Here is a 22,553-nt window from a genome sequence, read left to right as displayed (position 1 = left end):
AAAGAATCTATTTGCTGGGCCGATTTTTCATATAGTTTCAAGTCATCCATATACAACAGATGTGAAATTTTAATATTACATTTAGGAATTTCATATCCAAGTTTTGTTTTCGTCAGAATCATAGACAAAGGTATCAAATAAATGTTGAAGAGCAATGGTGACAAGGAATCACCTTGGAAAATTCCACGTTTAATGCTGATTATTATTATTATTATTATTATTATTATTATTATTTAAAAATAAAACATGACGTGTATTTAAATATTATATGATTGATATAATGTTTATTAGGAATGATAACTAGCAGAAATATGTTTTGAGATGCCCAAAGTACACAAAAATGTTCTGGAGCTTCCATAAAGTTATTTTAAAATTATTCATATTTTTAAAATAATATAAAAATTATATTACTCTAAAATTATTTTAAAATATTTTTTGCAGTATGCAGAAAATATACTATTTGCCATTGCTTGTTAGTTGGGTAAATCCATAGAGTGGGAATACCATACCCTTCAAAAATTGTAGTGAATTTTGCATAGAAAGCGTGTAAAGCTTTTATTTCCATGTCATGTAATTTCCAAAATATTTCTGAAGGAAAGATTAATTCTTACAAAAAAGGACGTGTAAAGTAGATTTCCGACATCTTCCAATGGAAAAGTTGAACAGAATCTCAAGTACAGCCTTCTTCACTCACGCAATGTTTTCCTCCAACTTCTTAAGGAAGTTACCACACTACACCGGACGGGACATAATGTATGGCATTGAACTTTCTTAGAAGTCGTAAGAGGGGAAGTTGAACTTCCCTTTTAAATCGATAGGTGTTTGGCGCTTCCTCAGACCTTCAAGAATGAGGAAATAAAAAAAATATCACGTGCCTATTCTCAATATTTGCTCTTTTTATATTTTTATAGTAATCTCAAAAACGGGATTAATCTGAAATAAAAAGAGAGCTTAATTACTGGTTACTTTTATATTCGGGATGTTGGAGATGATGATGATGATGTGTCCTGGAGATGATGACTGCAGAATTCGGGACTTTCATTCTTTACTATGGAAAAGTTGACTTTGCTTATGAATCTGCTTCCAATTTATATATAACTACTTCCAGAAGAGCATTTTTTTAATTCGCTGCAATATGATTAAATCGAGCAACATGCCAACCTCTTGCTGCTAATAATAAAACCAAGCAAGCGCCAGTAATTCAGAACAGAAGCAAGTAGTGGAGAAGCCATTATACATGCAGAATTAAACCCGAACTGATTTATACAAATTTGGTCAAAGGAGATGACGACTTACAAAATAATAATGATAATAATAAAGGAATAAAATTATTTTTACCTATATGTTGTAAAGCTATGGACTGACCCTCAGTTGCTTTTGGGAGTGTCAACGAGAAAAGAAAAAAATAACCTAATTAAGATGCGGTTCTTTATCCTTATCTCTGTTACTTGTATTTATCTGTATTTTTTTATTCTGCATTTATCTTTACTGTAATACTTATACACTGCTTGGAAAGAAGTCAACGAACACCATAGTGTGAGGAATTAACAGCCATTGCGCCCACCTTAATGAGATGTGTGACTTAAGATGTATGTTTGCAATTCTTTTAGCTGCGACTATTGCAACAATCCTACGGAACACATTTTCCGGAAGCGTGGGACAGCGATCATTGGAAATTTGGACCATTCTTGCCGTAGGTATGTCATGAAGTCCTGGATTGTCATGGAGTGGACGTCCCTTGATCCCATCCGACGCTCCAGTTCATCCCACAGATGTTCAGTAGGGTTGAGATCTGTGCTCAGTGGCCACAAAGTAGGAGGCATTTCATTGTTCAGTATGTTCAGATATTTTCCTGAGTTCAATGTTCCCGGCACCACAAACAATGGTTCGAGACCCAATCAAGAAAACCAGGATGATACGATCACACTGCCACCTCCGAATTTCATAGTTGTGGTTCCGCACTATGGTAAGAGACGTTTACCGGGCATCCACAAACACCCAGACCCGTCCATCTGCTCGGTTGCGCGATTCATCGCTCCACAGCACAGTTTTCCATGCTTCCACGTTCCAGCGTAGATGCTCTTTGTACCACTGAAGACGACGCTACGTGTTCATTCGGGTAATGTGGGGCTTGCATATTGCGATCCTATCATGGAAATCCATGTTGTGCGCCTCAGTTCTGAATGCTTTGGTGCAGATTCGTGTTCCAATCGATGCCCAGAATTCTGCATTCAAGGCGTCCACCACACTCACATTCGATGAGTGTCGTGGAGTGTCCGCTGCGGGTAGCACTTGCAGTGGACACCCTGCGCTTCCATCTCAGTATGGCATCACTGATTGTTGACCTGAGATGGCCCAATATTTCAACAACCTTGCTGAAAGGATAGGCCTGTAACATGGCAGTATTCCTCCAATGTACACAGGCTACGAACACAGGATTCGTTACGTTATGAATGTTACTTGGCTAAGAGGGCGTCCGTTGACTTCTTTCCAAGTAGTGTATTCTCCTGCATGCACTAACAAGCTAGGACATCACAACCGAGACAAATTAAACACAACCACTTCAGCTTCTTAAATTTCTAAAAGATGTAAAACGTAAAAAATATGAGATTGCAGTGTTAAAGTGCTTTACTCGTAATTGCTGAAAAAAATGCGAGTTATTCATTTAAAATCAGATTGCAACTGTGAAAGCATTTCATAATTATTTTTTAAATGTTAAAAATATTTTATACATTTGAGAGGATGACTCGTACACCTTTCTTAAATCGCTAGTCGCTCATTCTTTCCTTTGGAGATTTCGCAAATATTTTTTTCATGTGGTTCCCATCTACGAAGGTTCTTAACAGACGCATATCACATTTCGATCTTGCGTGGGCTAAGGATTTGTTCTATTTTATATACATATATTTACTCTCTATATATAAAAAGATAAGCCGAAATTTGAAACGTTTTTATGTCACGTCTTTTGTCTCCTTCTTACCGGCTTGCCAACCCGGAACTCGGGGGCTTGGGCACCGTAGGCGCCACGGGGGCAGAGCCTCCCCCCTAGTATATATATATTTACCCAAGAGCCTATGAGTTGTGAAAATCTTCTTCCTCTGGAGTTTTTCCCGCTTCCATTGCAGGGTCCGCGTGTTACGTAGATACGATGTTTGTTACTACAAACCCCCGCCGGCCTGCCGCTGAGGGGGAAATGCATTTTTTGACTGTAGCAGTGCGTGTTCACGGGGCCGGTTTGCCTATTTACTGGATGAAAAACCCCAGATAAACTGGAGAAAAAACCCTGCTGTCCACGCCCAAGGCCGGCTAACTTGGCTATGGCTGAGGGAGATCCTTAAGCTCCTCACGTCGTCGACGAGAATCGAACCTAGGACACTCCTTCCCCTATGAGTTGTGGAAATACTTTCTGAAAATACTCTCTCTCTCTCTCTCTCTCGCTCTATAAAATTACGTATTATATATATATAATTAGGGTTACCAAGTATAAACTTGGTTATTTTAACTCCTAATCCCAAGTATGCAAACAATTAAGTTTGCGCCTGAAACAAAGTTCAAGTCAAAAGATGGTACAACACCAGGGCAACTCATTGTAAAGGTGGGTAAAGATCTGATCACTATTCTTAGTATTTTCCCATAATGTAAAGCACATCACACTAAAAGATGTATACTGCAATGCATTATGGGTGGGGTCACTACCCAGACCGGTTTCAACCTTTTTTGAGGTCTCCTCAGTGAGTACACACTTGGTATTACTAAAACCCTAAATACCAAGGTTTTAGTAATACAGCGCCTTATCAACTTTACCTATAGAAGTTGCTGCAAGGTGTTTTTATTTTTAATAAAATAATCAGAGCTTTACCTACCTTTACAATGAGTTGCCCTGGTGTTGTACCATCTTTAGACTTGAACTTTGTTTCAGGCGCAAACTTAATTTTTCGCATACTTGGGATTAGGAGTTAAATAACCAAGCTTATAAAATGACTTGGTAACTCTAATATACAGTATCCCCAAGTTAAAAAATTAATTACATATATATATTTATATATATATGGAACTTTTTTTCAAGCCATTTCTCTATGAGACGCCATTCATCTCCAACCTAAAGACAATCCCAAACATTAATGTCAGGAATGCGATTCGAATACGCGATCTGTGAGGGGGGGGGGGTCCGCTAACCACTCCGCCAGCATGCTAGCATTTTTGGTCGATCTCGAAAAATTAACTTAAATGTTTTTTCAAGTCACTTGCGTGGACCAGATTTCTTGAGCAGCTCTTTTTCCTTTCTGTTTCACAATAAGAAATGTTCTTCCATTGTCGTCCATTCCTCAATGGAGTCTCTTCATTGGGAGCTAGACATGAGTCAAATACCCGACCAGTATGGGTGATAATCTAATATTTGAAAAATATATCCAAGGAAATTCATCTTTATCCTGATTATTATTATTATTATAAAATCTAAATGGTAGTTATTAGAAACGAACAATTCACATGCCCAGCATTAGTTACATTGTATAGCCATGCATATCCCAGTTTAACAGCGATCGCAGCTGCTATTGTACAGTAACCTTGTACATAATAATTGCTAAATACTTCGACCTTTTAAGAGACTGCAACTCGAAAAATTTATTGAATGGATCAAATACATTCAATAAATTCATCAAAAAATATTAAAATTCTCATTATTTCTCCCAAGCTGTTCTTAGCGAAACTGTACATACCTACCAGTCACTGAATGTGAAAGTTTATTACAGTTTTTCTCCACAAGTGTTTCAGTTGATTTTATGTTTAAAACATAAAAGTTTGCCAGACAGGACTTGAACTGACTTGGGTTTTACGGAGGAGGACTTTTTCCTAAGAAGTGTGTTTCTAAAATATTCCATGTATTCTCAATGGGGTTCAGAGCTTTGTGGTGGCCAGGGAGGAAGTTGCTGTCATGCTCGCTGATTCTTGCACGATGGACAGTAGCGTTATCTTCCATGAAACAACCGTCACCTGCTGGATAAAAAGTCAACATTGAAGGATGGACTTGATCGACAGCAATGTTCGGATATTCATAGAAGGACACACTTTTGGATTCCAGCAATATCAGGGGCCATTCCTCTACGGAACCAACGGACATTCCTCTACGCCATGATACAAATACCACCTTCAGAACCTTAAATCGTGTTCAAAAGGCAAGCTAGGTTCATTGCTCCAACCTGATGGACACCCACAATAAACCCTTTATAAAACTGCGAAATATCCCATAATGTTTACATTGTAGTAAACACTAATTACAATGTAAACATTAAACAATATTTCCTGGCCAGCAACATTCTTAAATAGTTGCCTAAAACGCGTGGTGACGCACACTTCCAAGTATTTTGCATATACGCAGCTTAAGTGAGGTCTACCTATACATCTACATGGAGGTTTGTAATAGCATAGTCATTACGTGTAGGTTACGTACGTATCACTGTTTGTGTGTGTGATTATTATTATTATTTGACACCTCCAGGGAGTCCAAAGACTCATCGAGGGAGAGTGTGCCAACAGCATCGAACGATTGGTTCCCTTCCAACTACTAATCGCGCTCAAACTTACTTAACTGAGCTATTAGTAGCAGAGGATCTACCAATCGACTAACCTTTGCTGGCAATGTTTTTTTTTTTTTTTTTTTTTTTTTTTAATTTTATTAATTTGAGCCCATACACGAGAGCTTACTTTGATCACCCTATAGTACATTAGTACCACTACCCATATATGGTACTAATGTACTATATATGGTATATGGTACTAATGTACTATAGGTTGATCGGTTGGAACTTTTTACATTGATTTAAAAGATTGCATATTGCATTCCTTGGGGAACACAACAGTGGAAAACTGTTAGAGAATAAAAACAGTTTCTGTAGCAAAAAAAAAAAAAAAAAAAAAAAAAAAAAAAAAAATACACAATTATATAAATAAAAATTGTTTCATTAATTATCGTTCGCGTAATACAATACGAAAAAGGTTAGTTTGAAGCCGCCATCTGTTGACGAAATGATAAGCTATGCTTTTTTCTGTACCATAAAAAAAAAAAAAAAAAAATCCTTAGCGTGTGCAAACCTATTGTGAAATTTCACACAAGTTTGCTTATTGAAGACTGCAAAAAAATAATAAATGATTAACTTAATCAGGCTTTATTTAACATTTTCAATTTACTGGTTCATCTTTTGCCCACCACTCCTCTCTCCACTTATTTGAGCAGGGATAAACTTCCGTGCTGCCCTCACCTTCAACCCTCCTTCTAACACAACGAAAAGGTACTGCTCGTCTAGACTTTCACTTCGCCATACACAGTTCCGGTCCCTTCATCTTAATTCACCGAACTCAGAATGGCATCGCGTTTTCACATGCGATCGTCACCATATTCGGAGACGTGAGTACCCGACATAATAGATTTGGATACATCATACATCACATGAGGCGATAAATAAGATGACAACCACGCTGCGTTTGACAGAGCACGGACCGATCGAATCCGATAATAAAAGTTGACAACAAAACATCCTGTTTTTCGTTTGAGACCCTCACCTCACCTCTCCTACTAGTCTCAATTCATCTCGATTTGAAATTTCAGTCTCTGAAACAACCTGAAAAGTTATCTGATCGAAGGTATTTATAGAACAGTTTCATTGTGACGTAATAATATCATAATAATAAGATCGTTACTTGCTCCAAAGTAATCGCTTTTTTCTTGCTAAAAACTGTGAATTGTTACTATTTTCATTGTTGATCTCAACAATTGAAAGTGATCTCATTTTTCCTTTGGTAATGTGATAATATTCAAAAGTATCTTCAAAATAAACTACATGAAATTTATGTGTAAATAATAAATTATGCGTAACAAATCCTACTGACTACAGTAAAATATGAAATAAATCCTAATTGAAAGATAATAAAATTCTAATTCTTACAGATACAACACCGAACTAAGCATCATATAAACAAACGATCTGTTTTCCTTGCTGACGCTCAAGTTATTAAACGGCCGCCAATCATACACGCGAATATAACACTCTAACTTGCATTTTGTCTCAATTCTGAATGAAATAGGAATAGACCTATAAAATAAACTCTGAATACCAACAAGGAACGACATACATTAAAGGGCTTAGCTCTAGATTGTATGAAGCCGGTAATCTACAAGGATTTAAGTAAAAACATCATAAAAGATAATATAAACTGCTTGGAATAAAGTCAATGAACACCATAATGTGAGGAACAAAAATCCGTGGCGCCCATCTTAATAAGATGGACCTCCTTTCGCTGCAACTATTGCAACAATCCTACGGGGCATACCTTCCATAAGAGTACGAAAGCGATCAATGGGAATTTTGGACCATTCATACCGTAGGTCTTGGACTGTTTATGGAAGGACCTCCATTGAGCTCGGCAGCATTCCAGTTTGCACCACAGTTGTTCAATAGGATTGAGATCAGGGCTCTGCTGCGTCTACTCAAGTGTGCTAACGTTCATGTCTACAAAACTCACAGTTACAGCAACAACCTTATGACACTGTGCATTGTCTTGCTAAAAGAGACAATGGTCACTACCGTAGAAACGCCACAAAGCAGGAAGCATTGCATTGTCTATAATATTCAGATACCTGTCGGAGTTCAATGTTCGTGGCATCAGAAACAGAGGTCAAGCTAAGAAAAACGACCATATCATCACACCGCCACTTCCGAAATTCATAGTTGGGGTTACGCACTATCGTAAGAGACGTTCACTGGGCATTCGTGCCATCCACACATGTTCATCTGCTCGGTAGTGGGTGTAGCATGATTCGTCGCTTCATAACACAGCCCTCCGAGCTTCCACATGCCACTGTACGCGCTCTTTGCACCACTGAAGACGCTGCGTGTTGATTCGGGTAATGTGAGGCTTGCATGTTGCGATCCTTCCATCGAAACCCATGTTGAGAGCCTCGGTTGGGAATGCTTTTGTACAGATTTGTGTTCCAATTGATGCCCGGAACTCCACATTCAATTTGTCGGCAGACGAATGACGGTTTTTACACATATCCTTCGTAGCACTCTACGGTCACTTTCAGATGTTTTCAGTTGTTGACCTGGAATGGCCCAATTTGTCAACGCCTCTTTCAAATTCCGTCAGTTCGCTCCTCGCAACCATTTCACTCGAACGCAGTTTCACTGACTTGGGAGCAACATATTCCTCCAATTTATGCCGGCTACAAACACGTGACTTATTAAATGGAACGCTGTACCTTGCTCGTTGGGGGGGGGGGGGGGGGTCCATTGATTTCTTTGCAATTAGTGAACACAAATAAAGAATATCGTAATAATGCTTAACCGACCTTTAGGAATTTATGTATGAGCACAAAAATTATAACTATTTTGCTTGGTCAGATAAGATTTTTATATATTCCAAAAAAAAAAAAAAAATCGCTGTTTTCTTGAAATATACGTAGTCAAATCATCGCTAATATATGTAAGTTGTGAGTGTTGTTTTTCTGTTTAAGACATCGCCTTTGTGTGTGTGTGTGTGTGTGTGTGTGTGTGTGTGTGTGTGTGTGTGTGTGTGTGTGTGTGTGTGTGTGTGTGTGTGTGTGTGTGTGTGTGTGTGTGTGTGTGTGTGTGTGTGTTCCTTTTCATTTCTTCGTATTATATCACGCAGATGATGTAAATATTCCAGCTACATTGTTAGGTCTATAGTAATGGAAGCGAAGTGGAAAACACTTTACAGAGTTTGTCAAGAAATTCATGTTGTGCATACTTTTGCCTGAAAGTTTACGATCAAGATAAAAGGTGGGCGCATAAAAATTGCAACACACGTTGTTGTTGACTTCACTTCCAGAATTAAACTCGACATAACAATTCTCTTCTTTTTGTTATTCCGATGGTGTGGCCAGAACAAAAAAAAGCCACTCTAAAGGTTGCTATTCTGCTAACCTCAACTCCTAGTAAATCCACGTTAATAATAGCCCGGATAACATTTTCCCATCCAAATCTTCCTCAGCCACAAGACTTCTGTTTTATGAACCTTGTCTCTCTACGCCTTCACCAGCAGACTTGTTTGATGCAAATATTTCATCCGATTTGTAACGAGATGCCAATGCAGATGATAAATTGGCTCTTGTCAGTCGAAAAGTCTGAGTGAACCGCAGTAATTCACACAAAAGCGAATTAAACAATCTACTGAGATAATTTAGTTCTACAAAAGGATTTTGCACAGATCCCGGGATCGAAACTGAGAATAAAATTACACCATACTTATAGAGGAAGATTCGCTAGAATACTACCGATATTTCTGAGCATTGCTAATTTGGGACGGAAATATATGACTAAAGAGCGGTCACTGACTTCATTTAAAAGAGATCGAAAGGTGCTCTGCTACAAGGTAATAAAAAATAATTTTCACTTACGGGATTTATGAAAATCGTGAACTCTTTGGTGTTTGTCAAAAAGTTGAAATATAAAGGAAAATCAGTTGATCAAATAGACAGATCTTCAAAAATTATTCTCCGGTAAAAATTTAACGGATCCAAATAAAATTTACTTACCACCACTTCCTATTAGTAAAAGAGTTTGATAAAGCGATTACTCAGTACAGCTGACCCTTGAAGAATGCGGGTTTGGACTGCGCTGTTCCACTTATACGCTTTTTTTTTTTTTTTTTTGAATAAATATATTGGAAATTTTTTGGAGATTTGCGACAATTTAAAACACTCGAGACGAACCGCGTAGCCTAAAATATCAAAAAAAAAAAAAAAAGTTAGTTATGTCATTAATGCATAACGTATATGTAGGTACTCATCTCTTTTATCATTTTTACTACCATGAGGTACAGGAGCCTCCGTAGTTCAGGCAGTATACACGAAGCCCTTTGGTTAGAAAGACTTGGATATTCGATTCCCGTCAGTGATGCGAGGAACCTTTATCTGGTCTCTTTCGACTAAAGGTGAGTTAACCGGTCTCATACGGAAGTAGGGGGTTTGGGTTTGTCATCCCTCAAAACAAGCAAACCGGTCCCGTGAACACACACGGCTACAGTCATAAAATATACTACGGCAATGAAGGCAACCAGAAACCACCTTGCTCCTAATCATCTCCCTTTTTTGATAGCATATTTCTACCCCCACCAACCGTATGGTTGAGGGAATAGGATAGGACATAAAATACACACAAATCTATTATAAGAAACTAAAATTTATCAAGACTTACGCACACAAACACTTACAGATCGTACATGGCCATTTGCAGTTGAGAGAATTGTAAACAAACGTAAAGATGCAGTATGAAATCATAACTGCATAAAAATAACTTAATAACTGTTATTTATTAGTTAAATTTACTTAATTAATTAGAAAAATAATTGTATAACGATTCATTCATTAGTGTATAGACTAGGGTTTACTACCGCGAAGCAATCCTGACGATTGTACTAGGCTACCATAAAACAATCCTATTGATGCTTCTTCGTTATCAATGCATGAATCGTTATACCTGTAAATAACTATGAATTTCTTTTTCACGTTATCTTTTCATTTCTGATGTCTGGTGTTAGTAATACGTATAACATCTACATTTTTTTTTAATCATATAAAACAATATTGACGTGGGTATACTGACAGACACGATTCATCTTCTGAACAGATGACGTAAACTTACGATATTGATAAATATGTACTGTATTTTGCTTCCATATGATTTTCTTAATAACATTTTATTTTCTCTAGCTTACTTTATGTTTATGTTATCCGTAAGGCTTCAGGTGAATAGTAGGCTATTAGTAGTTAAGTTTTTGGGGAGTCAAAAGTTATACGCGGATTTTCGAAGAACGAGGGGATCAGCGCCCCTAACCCCCACGTTGTTTAATGATCAACTGTATACAAAAGAGATAGAAAGGTGATAGCATGTACGCTAAACTGGAACGTCAACGTGATGATATTGTTGATGTTTAAAAAGGAAACTTGCTGGCGTATTCCATAAGGGAAAGAAGCTCAAAACGATGATCATTTAAAGACAACAGAGAATATGTCAAAAATGATGAGATATTTTTGAATAAACATTTACTTTTAAATAAATATCCTTCCCTCTTCACTCTCTGGAGGCTTAGAATAGCCTTGTGGTCACTTTTATGACATCCGGTTTGCAAAAGAAAGACCAATGAGGTTCAAGTCACTGGGTACAGGAGCTTCTTGCACACATCTTTCAGCCTGGTCTACAGTTAGTCAATGTTTAATGACGGTAAGTAGAGTTTTTTTTCCTCACTGGGAAAAAAACTGTATCTCTGCGATAAGAGTCGAAGACTGGGTGCCTAACCATTTCCAAGAAGTAAGGCTAAAAGACTGCCTCCAGCTCCTTGGAAGAATGGAAAGGCATCAGAAGAGAATTTATTTATCTATTATTTATAAACATTCTTTCTTTTTTTTTTTCTGTATTCAATTATTTTTGTTCATAATTTATAAAATAATGTTTATTTCTTCAGTACATTGAAAAGGTCAAATAAATAAATAAATAAATAAATAAATAATAAAAATCAAAGGAAAACTGAAATAATGTATTTCTTGTTTTTGTTTATTTTATTTACTTTATTATTTATTTATTTATTTATTTATTTTATTTTATTTTATTTATTTATTTTTATTTTTTTTTTTGCTTTTGTGACATTCCCTTTTAATTTTTATTTCAGGAACTGATGACCAAGGCTTCCAGATTTCTGCACGCTTCTACTAAAGGTCAAGCGTATTTTAAAAATATAACAATTGCTGTTCCACCTACGTGGACAACAAAACCTTATTTTGAGAAATTGTCAGGGAATTTCTTTTCTAAAGCTCATATCCGCATAGATGAAGCAAATCCAGCACATGGGAACGCTCCTTACACACTTCAGCCTGGCGGTTGTGGAGAAGCTGGCCAATACATTCATTTGACACCCTGGTTTATCAAAGAATTGAGAGGGAATACCACAGATACCTTCGGAGCTCCAGGTTAAAAGTTTTAATAAAATTAGGCTTATAAATAATAATACTTAGTAACGAGTTAATTAAATATGCTTTCCATTGAAGATTTTAATTATAAACGTGTTTATCACTTCCTTCTTGTTCGTATAAAAAAGTAAATATGAACAAGCGAAAATAATTGATTCATGTTAATTCATACTGAAATAATATTTGTCATTAGCTTAATAAATGGGGAAAAAAATTACCACTTTTACGGTTACTCTCACCTCAAGATAAACCTAAAAATAAGAAAAAAAAAAATTTTATTTATTGTAGAGAAATTTTTCAAAACATTAATGTAAATAAAATTAATAATACATTTTATTATAAAGTAAAACAAACACGTCTACATATTACGTTTAATAAATAATATTGGCATTCTTTATTAAAGAATGTGCCAGTGCTGTTTTTTATTATCATTTTTACCTTCACGTGTGTTTGTGTGTTAAGCCTACAACATATACCTAGTACTGAAAATATTCCTGTGTGAAATTCTCATGCTACGTTAAATAAAATATTTAATATTGGCAATTATTTAAATTAGTATAAAGGTGGCAGAGCAGTCACAGCTAGTGGCTGATGCACTGACTCACTAGATTCGTCTGCGTAAGCCAAGCGCTAAAATATGAATATTACATCAATAATTTATCTTTATTTCAGGTTCTGGCTTTTTTTAGCAGCAAAAATTATGATAATTACTTTGGAAAGTGAGAAGCATTTTTAGAGCTGTGAAGATTGCCCTACAATGCAACTAATAAAAGACCACTATATTACATAAAGAAATTGTACTATCGTTTGATTTTTTCGATGGTAGCAGCATTTGTAAATCTAAACTACCCTTGAAAAATTATACAGTTTTATATAATTAATTTAATAATGTAAATGAAATGTAAATTAAGAAAAAAAGCTCATATTTGTGAAGATGAAAGGAATCCTGTCCTTTTTTGGACAATATATTCATGATTACATCTATTATAAGTCTTATACTGGCTGGATACAAATGATAATTGAGAATACTGGCAGACGGTTTTATATTTGAGAAATAATTTTCGAGAAAACAGGTGACAGAATTTCGTTATGTCATCTCTGGTATATTCTGGGGCACAAGAAAAAGAGCATCGCGAACAAGCGAAGCCCGAGTAGTCGTACTAACTGGACAGGTTTCAGTAATTAATGCATTGGTGGGTTTGTAGCTACGAACTACGAACATAGCATCAACTAAATACAATATACTATGGAAATAGTTTGAATAACACAGACCTGTAACATCAACAGGTTTTGCTACTATACTGTTCCTAACATAGACGGGGATGGATGGAACCGCTGTAGGGCAGCACAACACGTGATGGTAGCGGTATGCAGTTTATTCACTACATCTTCCAGGTAATGTTTATCGCGAACAAAGTATTAATTAAGACATTTTCAAGAAAAAAAAAAATTGAACAGTCAATTTACACAATTACCACACTTTCTGTGTGATCCTAGTTCTTCTAACAACTAGTTCAGCGTAAACAAGTAAAAACTTGAACTTGCGTGAGTTTACTGTTTAGACGACGCGCGTTTGAATTTGTTTAATCTTGTTCACACTCGCATTTGCTCTAAACATATATAAGAAAATCTGCTGCAGTTTTTAACTCTATTCTGTATTCTGCTGTTATCAGCAGAATATAGACAACATCTTGCAATGTATCTGAATCGTCATGAGAAAAATATAAATCACTTGAACAATTACGAAAAATGGACAGAATTAATTACATCCTTAAAAAAATAAAACTTATATTTATCATTTGCAACAAACAGTTTTAGATAACGAAAGGAAACATTGGTATGAAGTTATAAAAAGAATAATTTTTGTAGTACAGTTTTTGGCAAACAAAATCTAGCTCTTCGTGGTAAAAGTAATAAACTTGACGATCGCAACAACGGCAAATTTTTTAAAATGCATTAAGATGTTAGAAAAGTTTGATCTTTTATATCGGAACACACGCGACGTGTAGCTAATGATCCTGACTTTAAAAATATGCCCTATTTAGGAAATAAAATTCAAAATGAAATACTCTATTGGTGTATTTCATATATCTAATATTTGATGCCAATACTTTATTGGCATCAAATATTAAAAATAACATTTTTATAAAGTGTTTATTATTGGGAGGGGGGGGTATAGGGGCGCCGACTAAAGTTTTGCACACAGGCGCCGGACACCACTGGCGCGCCTCGTAGTAATTACTCAATTCAAGTTAGTCGATCTTTCACGTAGATAAACAGGTTACTTCCCCCCCCCCCCACACACACACACTTCTTCCTTCGGTAAAACTAGGCTTTTAAATGCCTCAAAATCGAGGCATTGCCTCTTGCATACTACTGAAATGCACTGAACATCGACTATGGCAAAAGGCAAAGAATGGACGCCTACAGATTTTCAAAAAGTTAGGGCTAAAAAAAGGGCGGTGCCTACTTCCATCGAGAAATGAAAAGGCGTTAGAGCGATTGTTTTTATTTCATATGACGATATTAATGAAAGTCTTAATCTGCTAATCCATCTGCGACGATTCCTCACACTCGCAATTTTTTAAGTCACTCACAACCGTGAAAAATTAGAAACCTACGTATTTAAATACAGTGGCGGACCGAAGTTTCGATAATACAGGGGCTGCCTCGAGGAGACAGATATGTTGTATTCCGTTTCAGGCCTTCTCCTATTGATGTGTGTGTGTGTGTATGTGTATGTGTGTGTGTATGTGTGTGTGTGTGTGTGTGTGTGTGTGCACGCGCGCGCGCGTTCGCGTTATTTAGAAATCGTAGAGGATGTGAGGAACGATATATACGGTTTCGCCAAGGAACACGAGTGTGTATGTGTGCGCGCGCTCGGTCGATAATGGGTTTTTTTTTAGTTGTTGTTGTTATTGTCGTGTGGGGTTTTCCCCCAATTTTTCTCATCCGTCCCTTAGGACCGGTTGAGGTTGTACCCTCCAATGAGAGACTTCTAAGTATGTATTTTTGACTGCAGATCCATGTGTGTTCACGGGTTGGTTTGTCTGTTCTGGGGGACGAAAAACCCGAGTTTCCGGAAGAAAAACCCCTCTACCTCCCTATGATCCGGCTAACTCACCTTTAGTCGAAAGAGACCAGATAAAGGTCTCATTCACGTCATAGACGGAAATCGAACCCAAGTCTTTCTGACCAAAGGTCTTTCTACGTCTATTCCGACTGAGCTACGGAGGCTCTATGATTTTTAGTAAATATCCCGATTCTAAATTTCATCACAATTCGTCCGCTGGGAGGATATCATTATATGCGGATTGAGGAAAGAATTAAAAAAAATTCGTAAACAAGAAATGACATCATAAAATTTTATGTAACATTTCCATTGATGTGTTTTTTCACTAAAACTCATGCCGCTGTTTTAAATTTCTCACTTCTAAGCATAACCTTACCCGGGTAAAAAAATAAAGAGAAAAAAACAACAACAACAAGAACTTAAAAATATTTCAAATGAATAAAGAAGATTAGGACATTGAGAAATACGAGTTTGTTTATTTATTTTATTTATTTATTTATTATTATAGAAGAAAAGCGACAGAAAACAATAATAGACGAAGAAATAGTCAACCACGAAATAAGAAAAACAGACTGAGAACACCTGGCATCAGATTCAGCAGATATCTTATACAACAACATTAAACTCACACTGGAGGAAATATATAAGAAAGCTACAAAGAAAGTCAGAATTCGTTCAAAAACAACGCAAAATCCTTGGACAACACAAAACTTAATTCTAGAAATGCACAGAAAGGACGCTTTATGGAAAGAATTAAAGAGATATCCAAATAACACAGCTTTAAAAACTGAATATAAGATAACAAGATATCGCCTTAACACTACTCAGAAATGCAAAAAGAAGCTACTACAGAGACAAACACTCTGCACAAAACAACATGAAACAAACCTGGCATCTGATCAATGAGATGCTAGATTCTGTTCCCAACACCACTGCCTCCGAAACCATAAAACACAGCTTCATGAAAGACGCAAAACCTATCCCACAACTAGCAAATGACTTTAACCAATACTTTGCAGACTCCATCCAAGAACTGCACAGAAATATTCCCCTAATCACGACGTGACCCTCCACTTGAACCACAATCAAAACAGACATTATGGTTCCCAACCATAAAAGAAGCAGAACTTCTCTCTGCAATACATCAAATCAAACCAAACAAAGGACCAGGAATTGATGGTATTAGACCTAAAGATATAAAGCAACATGCAACTAGTTTAAGTCTTATCCTACTAAAATTAATAAATAAAATATTTAAAACAGGACAGATACCAAGTATGCTAAATACCGCCATAATTACACCCATATATAAACATGGAAAAAGAAATTTAATCAGCAATTACAGACCCATAGCAACATTACCAATTATCATTCAAATTATGGAGCGGATCATACTGAAGAAACTCACAGCATACACTGAGATCTTTCATATTATCCCCAAAACACAATATGGTGGATCAGAAAAATAAGGGAACAACATCTCTCTTGGAAGATTTTACAGACGTAATTAATACCGCCTTAGACAATTGTTATTATTATTATTATTATTATTATTTTGCAAATATAATGTGTAGATAAGGGAGGAGGGGTTTTTGCCACTATCTACTTGATTTTGAACATTTATATTAACTGCCGCATTATTTTTTATATCCCGCATGTAGAACGTCAGCTAGTTCACGAGTGGGCCCATTTACGTTACGGTGTATTTGACGAATATGGTGATCCTGGAGACCGAAGGTACCCAATGTTTTATCAAGAAAATGGAAGGGTAAGAATTGGAATTTTTTTTAGATAAATATGTTACAGTTCGATTTAAAATGACACATTAATTCATATACAGTTTTAATAGCCAATTAAAATGCGTGCGTGCGTGCGTGCGTGTGTGTGTGTGTGTGTGTGTGTGTGTGTGTGTGTGTGTGTGTGTGTGTGTGTGTGTGTGTGTGTGTGTGTGTGTGTGTGTGTGTGTGTGTGTGTGTGTGTGTGTGTGTGTGTGTGAGAGAGAGAGAGAGAGAGAGAGAGAGAGAGAGTATACCAGCAACTGGGGAAACGTACTTTGAAGGCAATGAGGGATACGTAGCATACAGAATATTCTATCCCTTAAAACCCCCACAAAATATATTATTGTTTTACGATGGTAGGAAACTCAAGCAATGAAATACAAATATTTCAAAAAAAAATTCTTTGTAATTATTATTTTTTTCTTCAGATAAGGCCAACTAGCTGCATCCGTAACATCAAAGGATGGATCGAGTCTCGAGATGGTGGTCCATGCAGAATAGTGGAAGGAGGATATGTGAGCAGTGATTGTATTTTCATTCCTGATATGCATAGCGACGTAGCCAAGGCATCCATTATGTATATGCCATTCATTCCATCGGTAAGTAGCTATCAAATATGCCAATTATTTCCTTGCATTTTCTACTGATTTTATAAATTAATTGGATGCAATAAACTATTGTTGAATCTGCAGGAGTATTAGCTTAATATAAACAATGCAGAAAGAACGATGAAAAAAAAAACTTTTAGAAAACACTTCAGAATTTCTTTGGGGACAGAGAAGATTCTTAGGACAAGCTAATGCGATATTTCCGCATCAGATTGTCCAAAGAATCTTCTCTGGACAATGGAAACTTTACCATTATTCACATAATACCTTGCTTAAACAGATTCAGTGACAAAACACTGACAACAACCTCAGACAACCCATTCCACTCATTCACCACTCTTGTAAATAATCTGAACCTCAAATCCATACTAACTACGCTTTTATTCAACTTCAAATGATGACTTCTTCTTCTTTCCCCTCCTGCCATAATTTCCCCTACATCCATTCTATAAAACCATTTTAGCAACTTAATATGTTTGATGTCCCTTTCTGTTGATAATATGATGAGAATGGAAGGTTTTAAATTGCAATTATGGTTAAAAGTTTACGACTTCTGCTTTTTGCATATACTGAGTATTTATTTTAAGCATTATGTTTCAACGTCATGCAAGTGCATAATTTGTAAGATCACTGATTAACAAAATAATCTTGTTTTATTTGCCGATTTGCTGATAAGAAATGACGTTTAATGTTTTCCATTTCAGATGGAAGGATTCTGCGACAGTGACGAATTGAAGAAACTTCATAATGTTCATGCTCCAACGAAACAGAATATGTTATGCAATTATGAAAGCACATGGAGCATCATATCTAAGCATCCTGATTTTGCACAAAAGAGGTAATAGAATATTTAGTTGGTCAATAATAATGTAACTTTATTATCGGAATTACTCATGAATTATGTTATTCTTTTGGTGTATCTTGTATGTAAGGAAATCTTAGTCGTATAAGAAACCAAATAGCAATTAGGCCAGTAAATTACTACAGGGATGCCTTTTAAGTAAAATATTATGAATTGTTTTTATTTTAGCATATTCACTTAACTTCTAGGATTTTTAAATTAGAGAAACCGTTAGGGAAAAAAATTAAAAGTAACCTTCTTTTTTGAGACAATGTTTCATCATACACAACTTGCTGGTGTCGTTCTCCTGCGGCTTGTACACCAACTTATCATGTGGTAATCTGTCAAATGCTTTTGAATAGTCCAAGAATATCCTTGTACAGTATACGATCCTCTCTTATATAACACACTCGTTACCTTATCATAAAATGCGAGTAAATCGCTAAAACTAAGAGTACTTTTTACAAATCCGTGCTGACCATCATGACTAATTATTTAGCATTTAAAATATAAATCTGATTTTTTAAAATATGAAATATTAGTTATTTGTTTACAGTATGCAGTTACAGTAGAATAATTCAGTTGATTTCATAATTTAAAAATCTTCCATTGCCATCTAGCAAAAACTACATAAACTATGCCAGTTTGCTTCTCTGCAGTGGCACACACTTTTGCTTCCAGTGACATAGTTTTCACCTCGATGTGTCTAGATAAGTTCCTGGTCAGTGTAGTTTTTTGGTCGATTGAAAATGGGTTTATCATTGTACTTCTTCTGTGTCACCTGAGAATTAGAAACAAGACTTGAAGCAACAAGCTACGCAAGTTTTCGAATATTTCCACTATTCTAAAGATGAAGGCCACCCAAAACCAAAGCAAATTGATGACCTTCTCTGCTATTAATGTGAATACAAACATTTTGATTTTCATATTTCAATGTCGGTATTTTAGACAGCTGCAAAAAAAAATAATAAATTTCATATACGACGTTTAATCTACTCTCAAGAGAAACACCCTCTCCTTACATAGCGGTCCAGTCAGGAAGTTGGACAGTTCAAAGAGTAACTTTGGAGGGAGCGATAAGAAACTCAAGTTTCGCTTGTATAAATCTACTGAACATTTACTAAAACTGTTTTTCTAGGAGAGTAACCAGAGATGCTCCTATTGTAACAGATCCAGAATTTCGCATCATCCAACCACCTTTAACAGAAGAGGGTCGCTATGTCTTAGTTCTTGACGTATCAGGAAGCATGAATGTAAGTTTCACCGCAACTTTCACTTAACATCTTAAATACCAACATGCAAAACTTACCTTAACAATAAGATAAATGTTATTATTTAATTCAGCCATTCAAAGCTGGTTTAGACAAAATATTTAAATGGCATATTTTTTAAGGTTTGCTGATTTTTTTTTAAAAAAAATGCTTGTTACTTTAGGGCCGACCCATGAAACTTCTTCACCGAGCTGCAACAAGACTTGTGGAAGATAGAATTCCAGATGGTGCTTATCTTGGTATTGTTCAGTTTAGCACAAGAGCTTCTATACTGCATGGCCTCACCAAGGTTACCAACAAAACACGGATGGAACTTAGCAAAAGCTTACCGAATACTGATGATGGTGGTAAAACAGCAATTGGTGGAGGATTAATGAAAGGAATTCAAGTAAGTATATCAAAATTATATCTAAAAATGTTAATAGCATTACTTGGAATTGGAGATAGTTCCATTTTATTTTATTTACTGTAGAATAATTGATAATAACATGATATTATTAGTATTATTATTCTCCAATTAAACACATGAGTGTTAACAGCAATTAATTGAGTTGTGTAATGATTTTTGTGACATGTCCTGATTTCTTCCTTTTCTTGTGTTTTATATCACTCACATGCTTGTGGACAGAAATTTCTCCCACCTATCTTTTTTCCCCCCTCTTACATGCAGGTTCTGAAAGAAAGTAACTTTCCTGTCGAGGGAGGACTGATTCTTCTCATTACGGACGGCGAGGAAAATATCCCACCTTTCCTGCATGAGGTCATGCCTGATGTGATTGGCGAAAAGGTGCTCATAAACACAATAGCCTTTGGGTGGAATGCCAGCGACAAACTAGAAAATGTTACTTTAGCGACTGGTGGAAAAGGATACTTCTTCGCTAACATTGATGGAACTAGACCGTCCTCAGCATTAGATTCGGCATTTTTGGAATCGGTTACATCACAAGCAGATATCAATTTTCAACCAGTCCAGGTATGGAGCATTTTGAAGTCTGTTCAATACGCTAAATTTGTTGTTAAAAGTTCATAATATAAAAAACATGGCATATTTTAATTTCTTTAAATTACGATAACCTTCGTTTTTTTTGGTTTGTTTTTTGCAAGAGTATCTTCTTTTTTTTCCACGTAATCTTCCCATATTTTTACATCCTCAAACAGAAGCATCGAACTTTCAACCATCATACGATTATGGTGAGACAATTGCAGCTTTTATGAATTAATAAAAATAAAGTTATACTGTATATATATTTAACCAAGAAGAAACAGATCAAATAAATATAACAACGTAAGGGAACTGTTATGTTGGAAAATACATTCAAAGTTTAATTGAACTGGATTAAATAGTTGAAAACGTTATTTGGTTGAAAGGAAAATCACTTTTTTCAAAACAAGAAAATGAAATTTGTTGTTGTTATTATTATTATTATTATTAAGAGAGACCTTCAGGTAGTCAGGGGCTCATCAATGGAGGCCACACATCACACTCTCTGTACTTACCACCTACAAAGACAATCCATTCCAATTACGCACCACCCTATGAGAAAAAAATCTAGCCCTCACCCCTTCTTAGAGAAATGAAATTGAAAATTCCATCAACTGAAATCCTGTATGATCCTTTCAGAAGTCTGTAAGTCTCAATCATATCACTCCTCTCTCTCTCTCTCTCTCTCTCTCTATCTCCTGTTTGCAGTCTACAAATTCTCAATCTCTCTTTATAATCAGTATTCAACAATCCCGATAGAATTTAGCACTGTTCTTTGCACTTTCTCTCTCTCCACTGTATCAGAATTATCAAGGAAACCAGGAGACCTGACTTGCACACACACACACAATAGCCCGGGTGATGTCTTATCAAGGTCTTATAAAGAGGCAAAATGGCTACCTTTTCCTTACATTTGGAGTTTCGTTTCAGCACTGCAATTATACTCTGAGTTGTATTTGCTATACAGTCCTTGAAACTTCAATTATTTCATCATCATCATCATTGGCTGTAGTAGATACTTAAACGCTTACGACCTTCCAAAGCATTCTTGGAATTCGTAACCATAACTCCAGAATAAGGTGGGCAGCTTTATACCTATAAATATTCTTTGTCTGTAAATTGCGTGCGTCCTACTGGTCGGTTTGTCTAGTTGGGGACGAAACACGAGTTTCCTGGGAGGAAAACCCTTTCACCTCCGTATGAAACCCTGAGCAACGGAGGCTCTCCTTCAATTATCTATCTACTAAAACTCCAAGATCACTAGCTTCCCCAGTTTCTCCTAGCATAATCCCAGCAAATACGACATTGGATATCTAATCACGCCAAAATGAATGACTTTACATTTACTGATATCCGTTTTCCCATGCCCACAATTCCAGCCTACTTAAATCATTCTGCAAGTACATATTAGCAACATTCCTGATTACCTTACCTATCTTTGCATCATCAGCAAATAGCTGAATGTCGCTTGTCAAATCCTTTCCAATATCATTAATGTACAGATTGAATAACAATGTGCCAATGTCCTTGTGGTACAAAACTGGTCACCTTAAATCTTGCTGACTCACTTCCCCCATATACTACTTTCTGGTATCTGTCAGTCAGCCATCCTCTTATCCAAGCTAATATTTTTTAATCTAATCCCATATTCTTCAATTTATGCAACAGCCTTCCGTGCTATATTCTGCCAAAAGCTTTAGCGAAATCCAAGAGTATCATGGCATATTTATTCCCCTTGTCTAACTCAACAATAACGTTATTATAGAATGTGAGCAAGTTGCTCATACATGGTCTTCCCTTAATACATCCATGCTCTTCATTACAAAGTATGAAAGTATGATTCTCTGTCAATTTAGGTCACGAGGAGGAACAACAAGGGGTACACAAACCGAAAAAAGAATTGTCAACAGGGATCGATGGGATATTAGCATGGATGGTAAAAACTATTCAGCTGAACTGGCTGTTTCTTTCACAAGGCTGTATAATTTGAGTCTCAGAACAGAGAAGATTCCAGGAATGA

The 22,553-nt window shown here is 36.2% G+C and overlaps 1 protein-coding gene across 1 annotated transcript in view; it reads left to right on the top strand.

Moving 5' to 3' along the window:
• LOC150101790 (calcium-activated chloride channel regulator 1-like) overlaps positions 1–22,553 on the top strand; it is a 99,080-nt gene that overhangs the window by 56,916 nt on the left and 19,611 nt on the right. Inside the window, exons 3-9 of the mRNA XM_090400190.1 lie at positions 11,683–11,980; positions 16,715–16,821; positions 17,260–17,430; positions 18,144–18,277; positions 19,419–19,533; positions 19,715–19,939; positions 20,222–20,524. Of these exons, the coding sequence (XP_090256316.1) occupies positions 11,683–11,980; positions 16,715–16,821; positions 17,260–17,430; positions 18,144–18,277; positions 19,419–19,533; positions 19,715–19,939; positions 20,222–20,524 (1,353 nt within the window). The remainder of the gene's footprint in view (positions 1–11,682; positions 11,981–16,714; positions 16,822–17,259; positions 17,431–18,143; positions 18,278–19,418; positions 19,534–19,714; positions 19,940–20,221; positions 20,525–22,553) is intronic.

The sequence above is a fragment of the Typopeltis vanoorti genome, chromosome 11 (assembly GCF_054136105.1).
Source record: "Typopeltis vanoorti isolate ZY-2024b chromosome 11, IOZ_Tvanoo_1.0, whole genome shotgun sequence".
Taxonomy (NCBI): Eukaryota; Metazoa; Arthropoda; class Arachnida; order Uropygi; family Thelyphonidae; genus Typopeltis; species Typopeltis vanoorti.
This window is presented reverse-complemented; position numbering and strand designations above follow the sequence as displayed.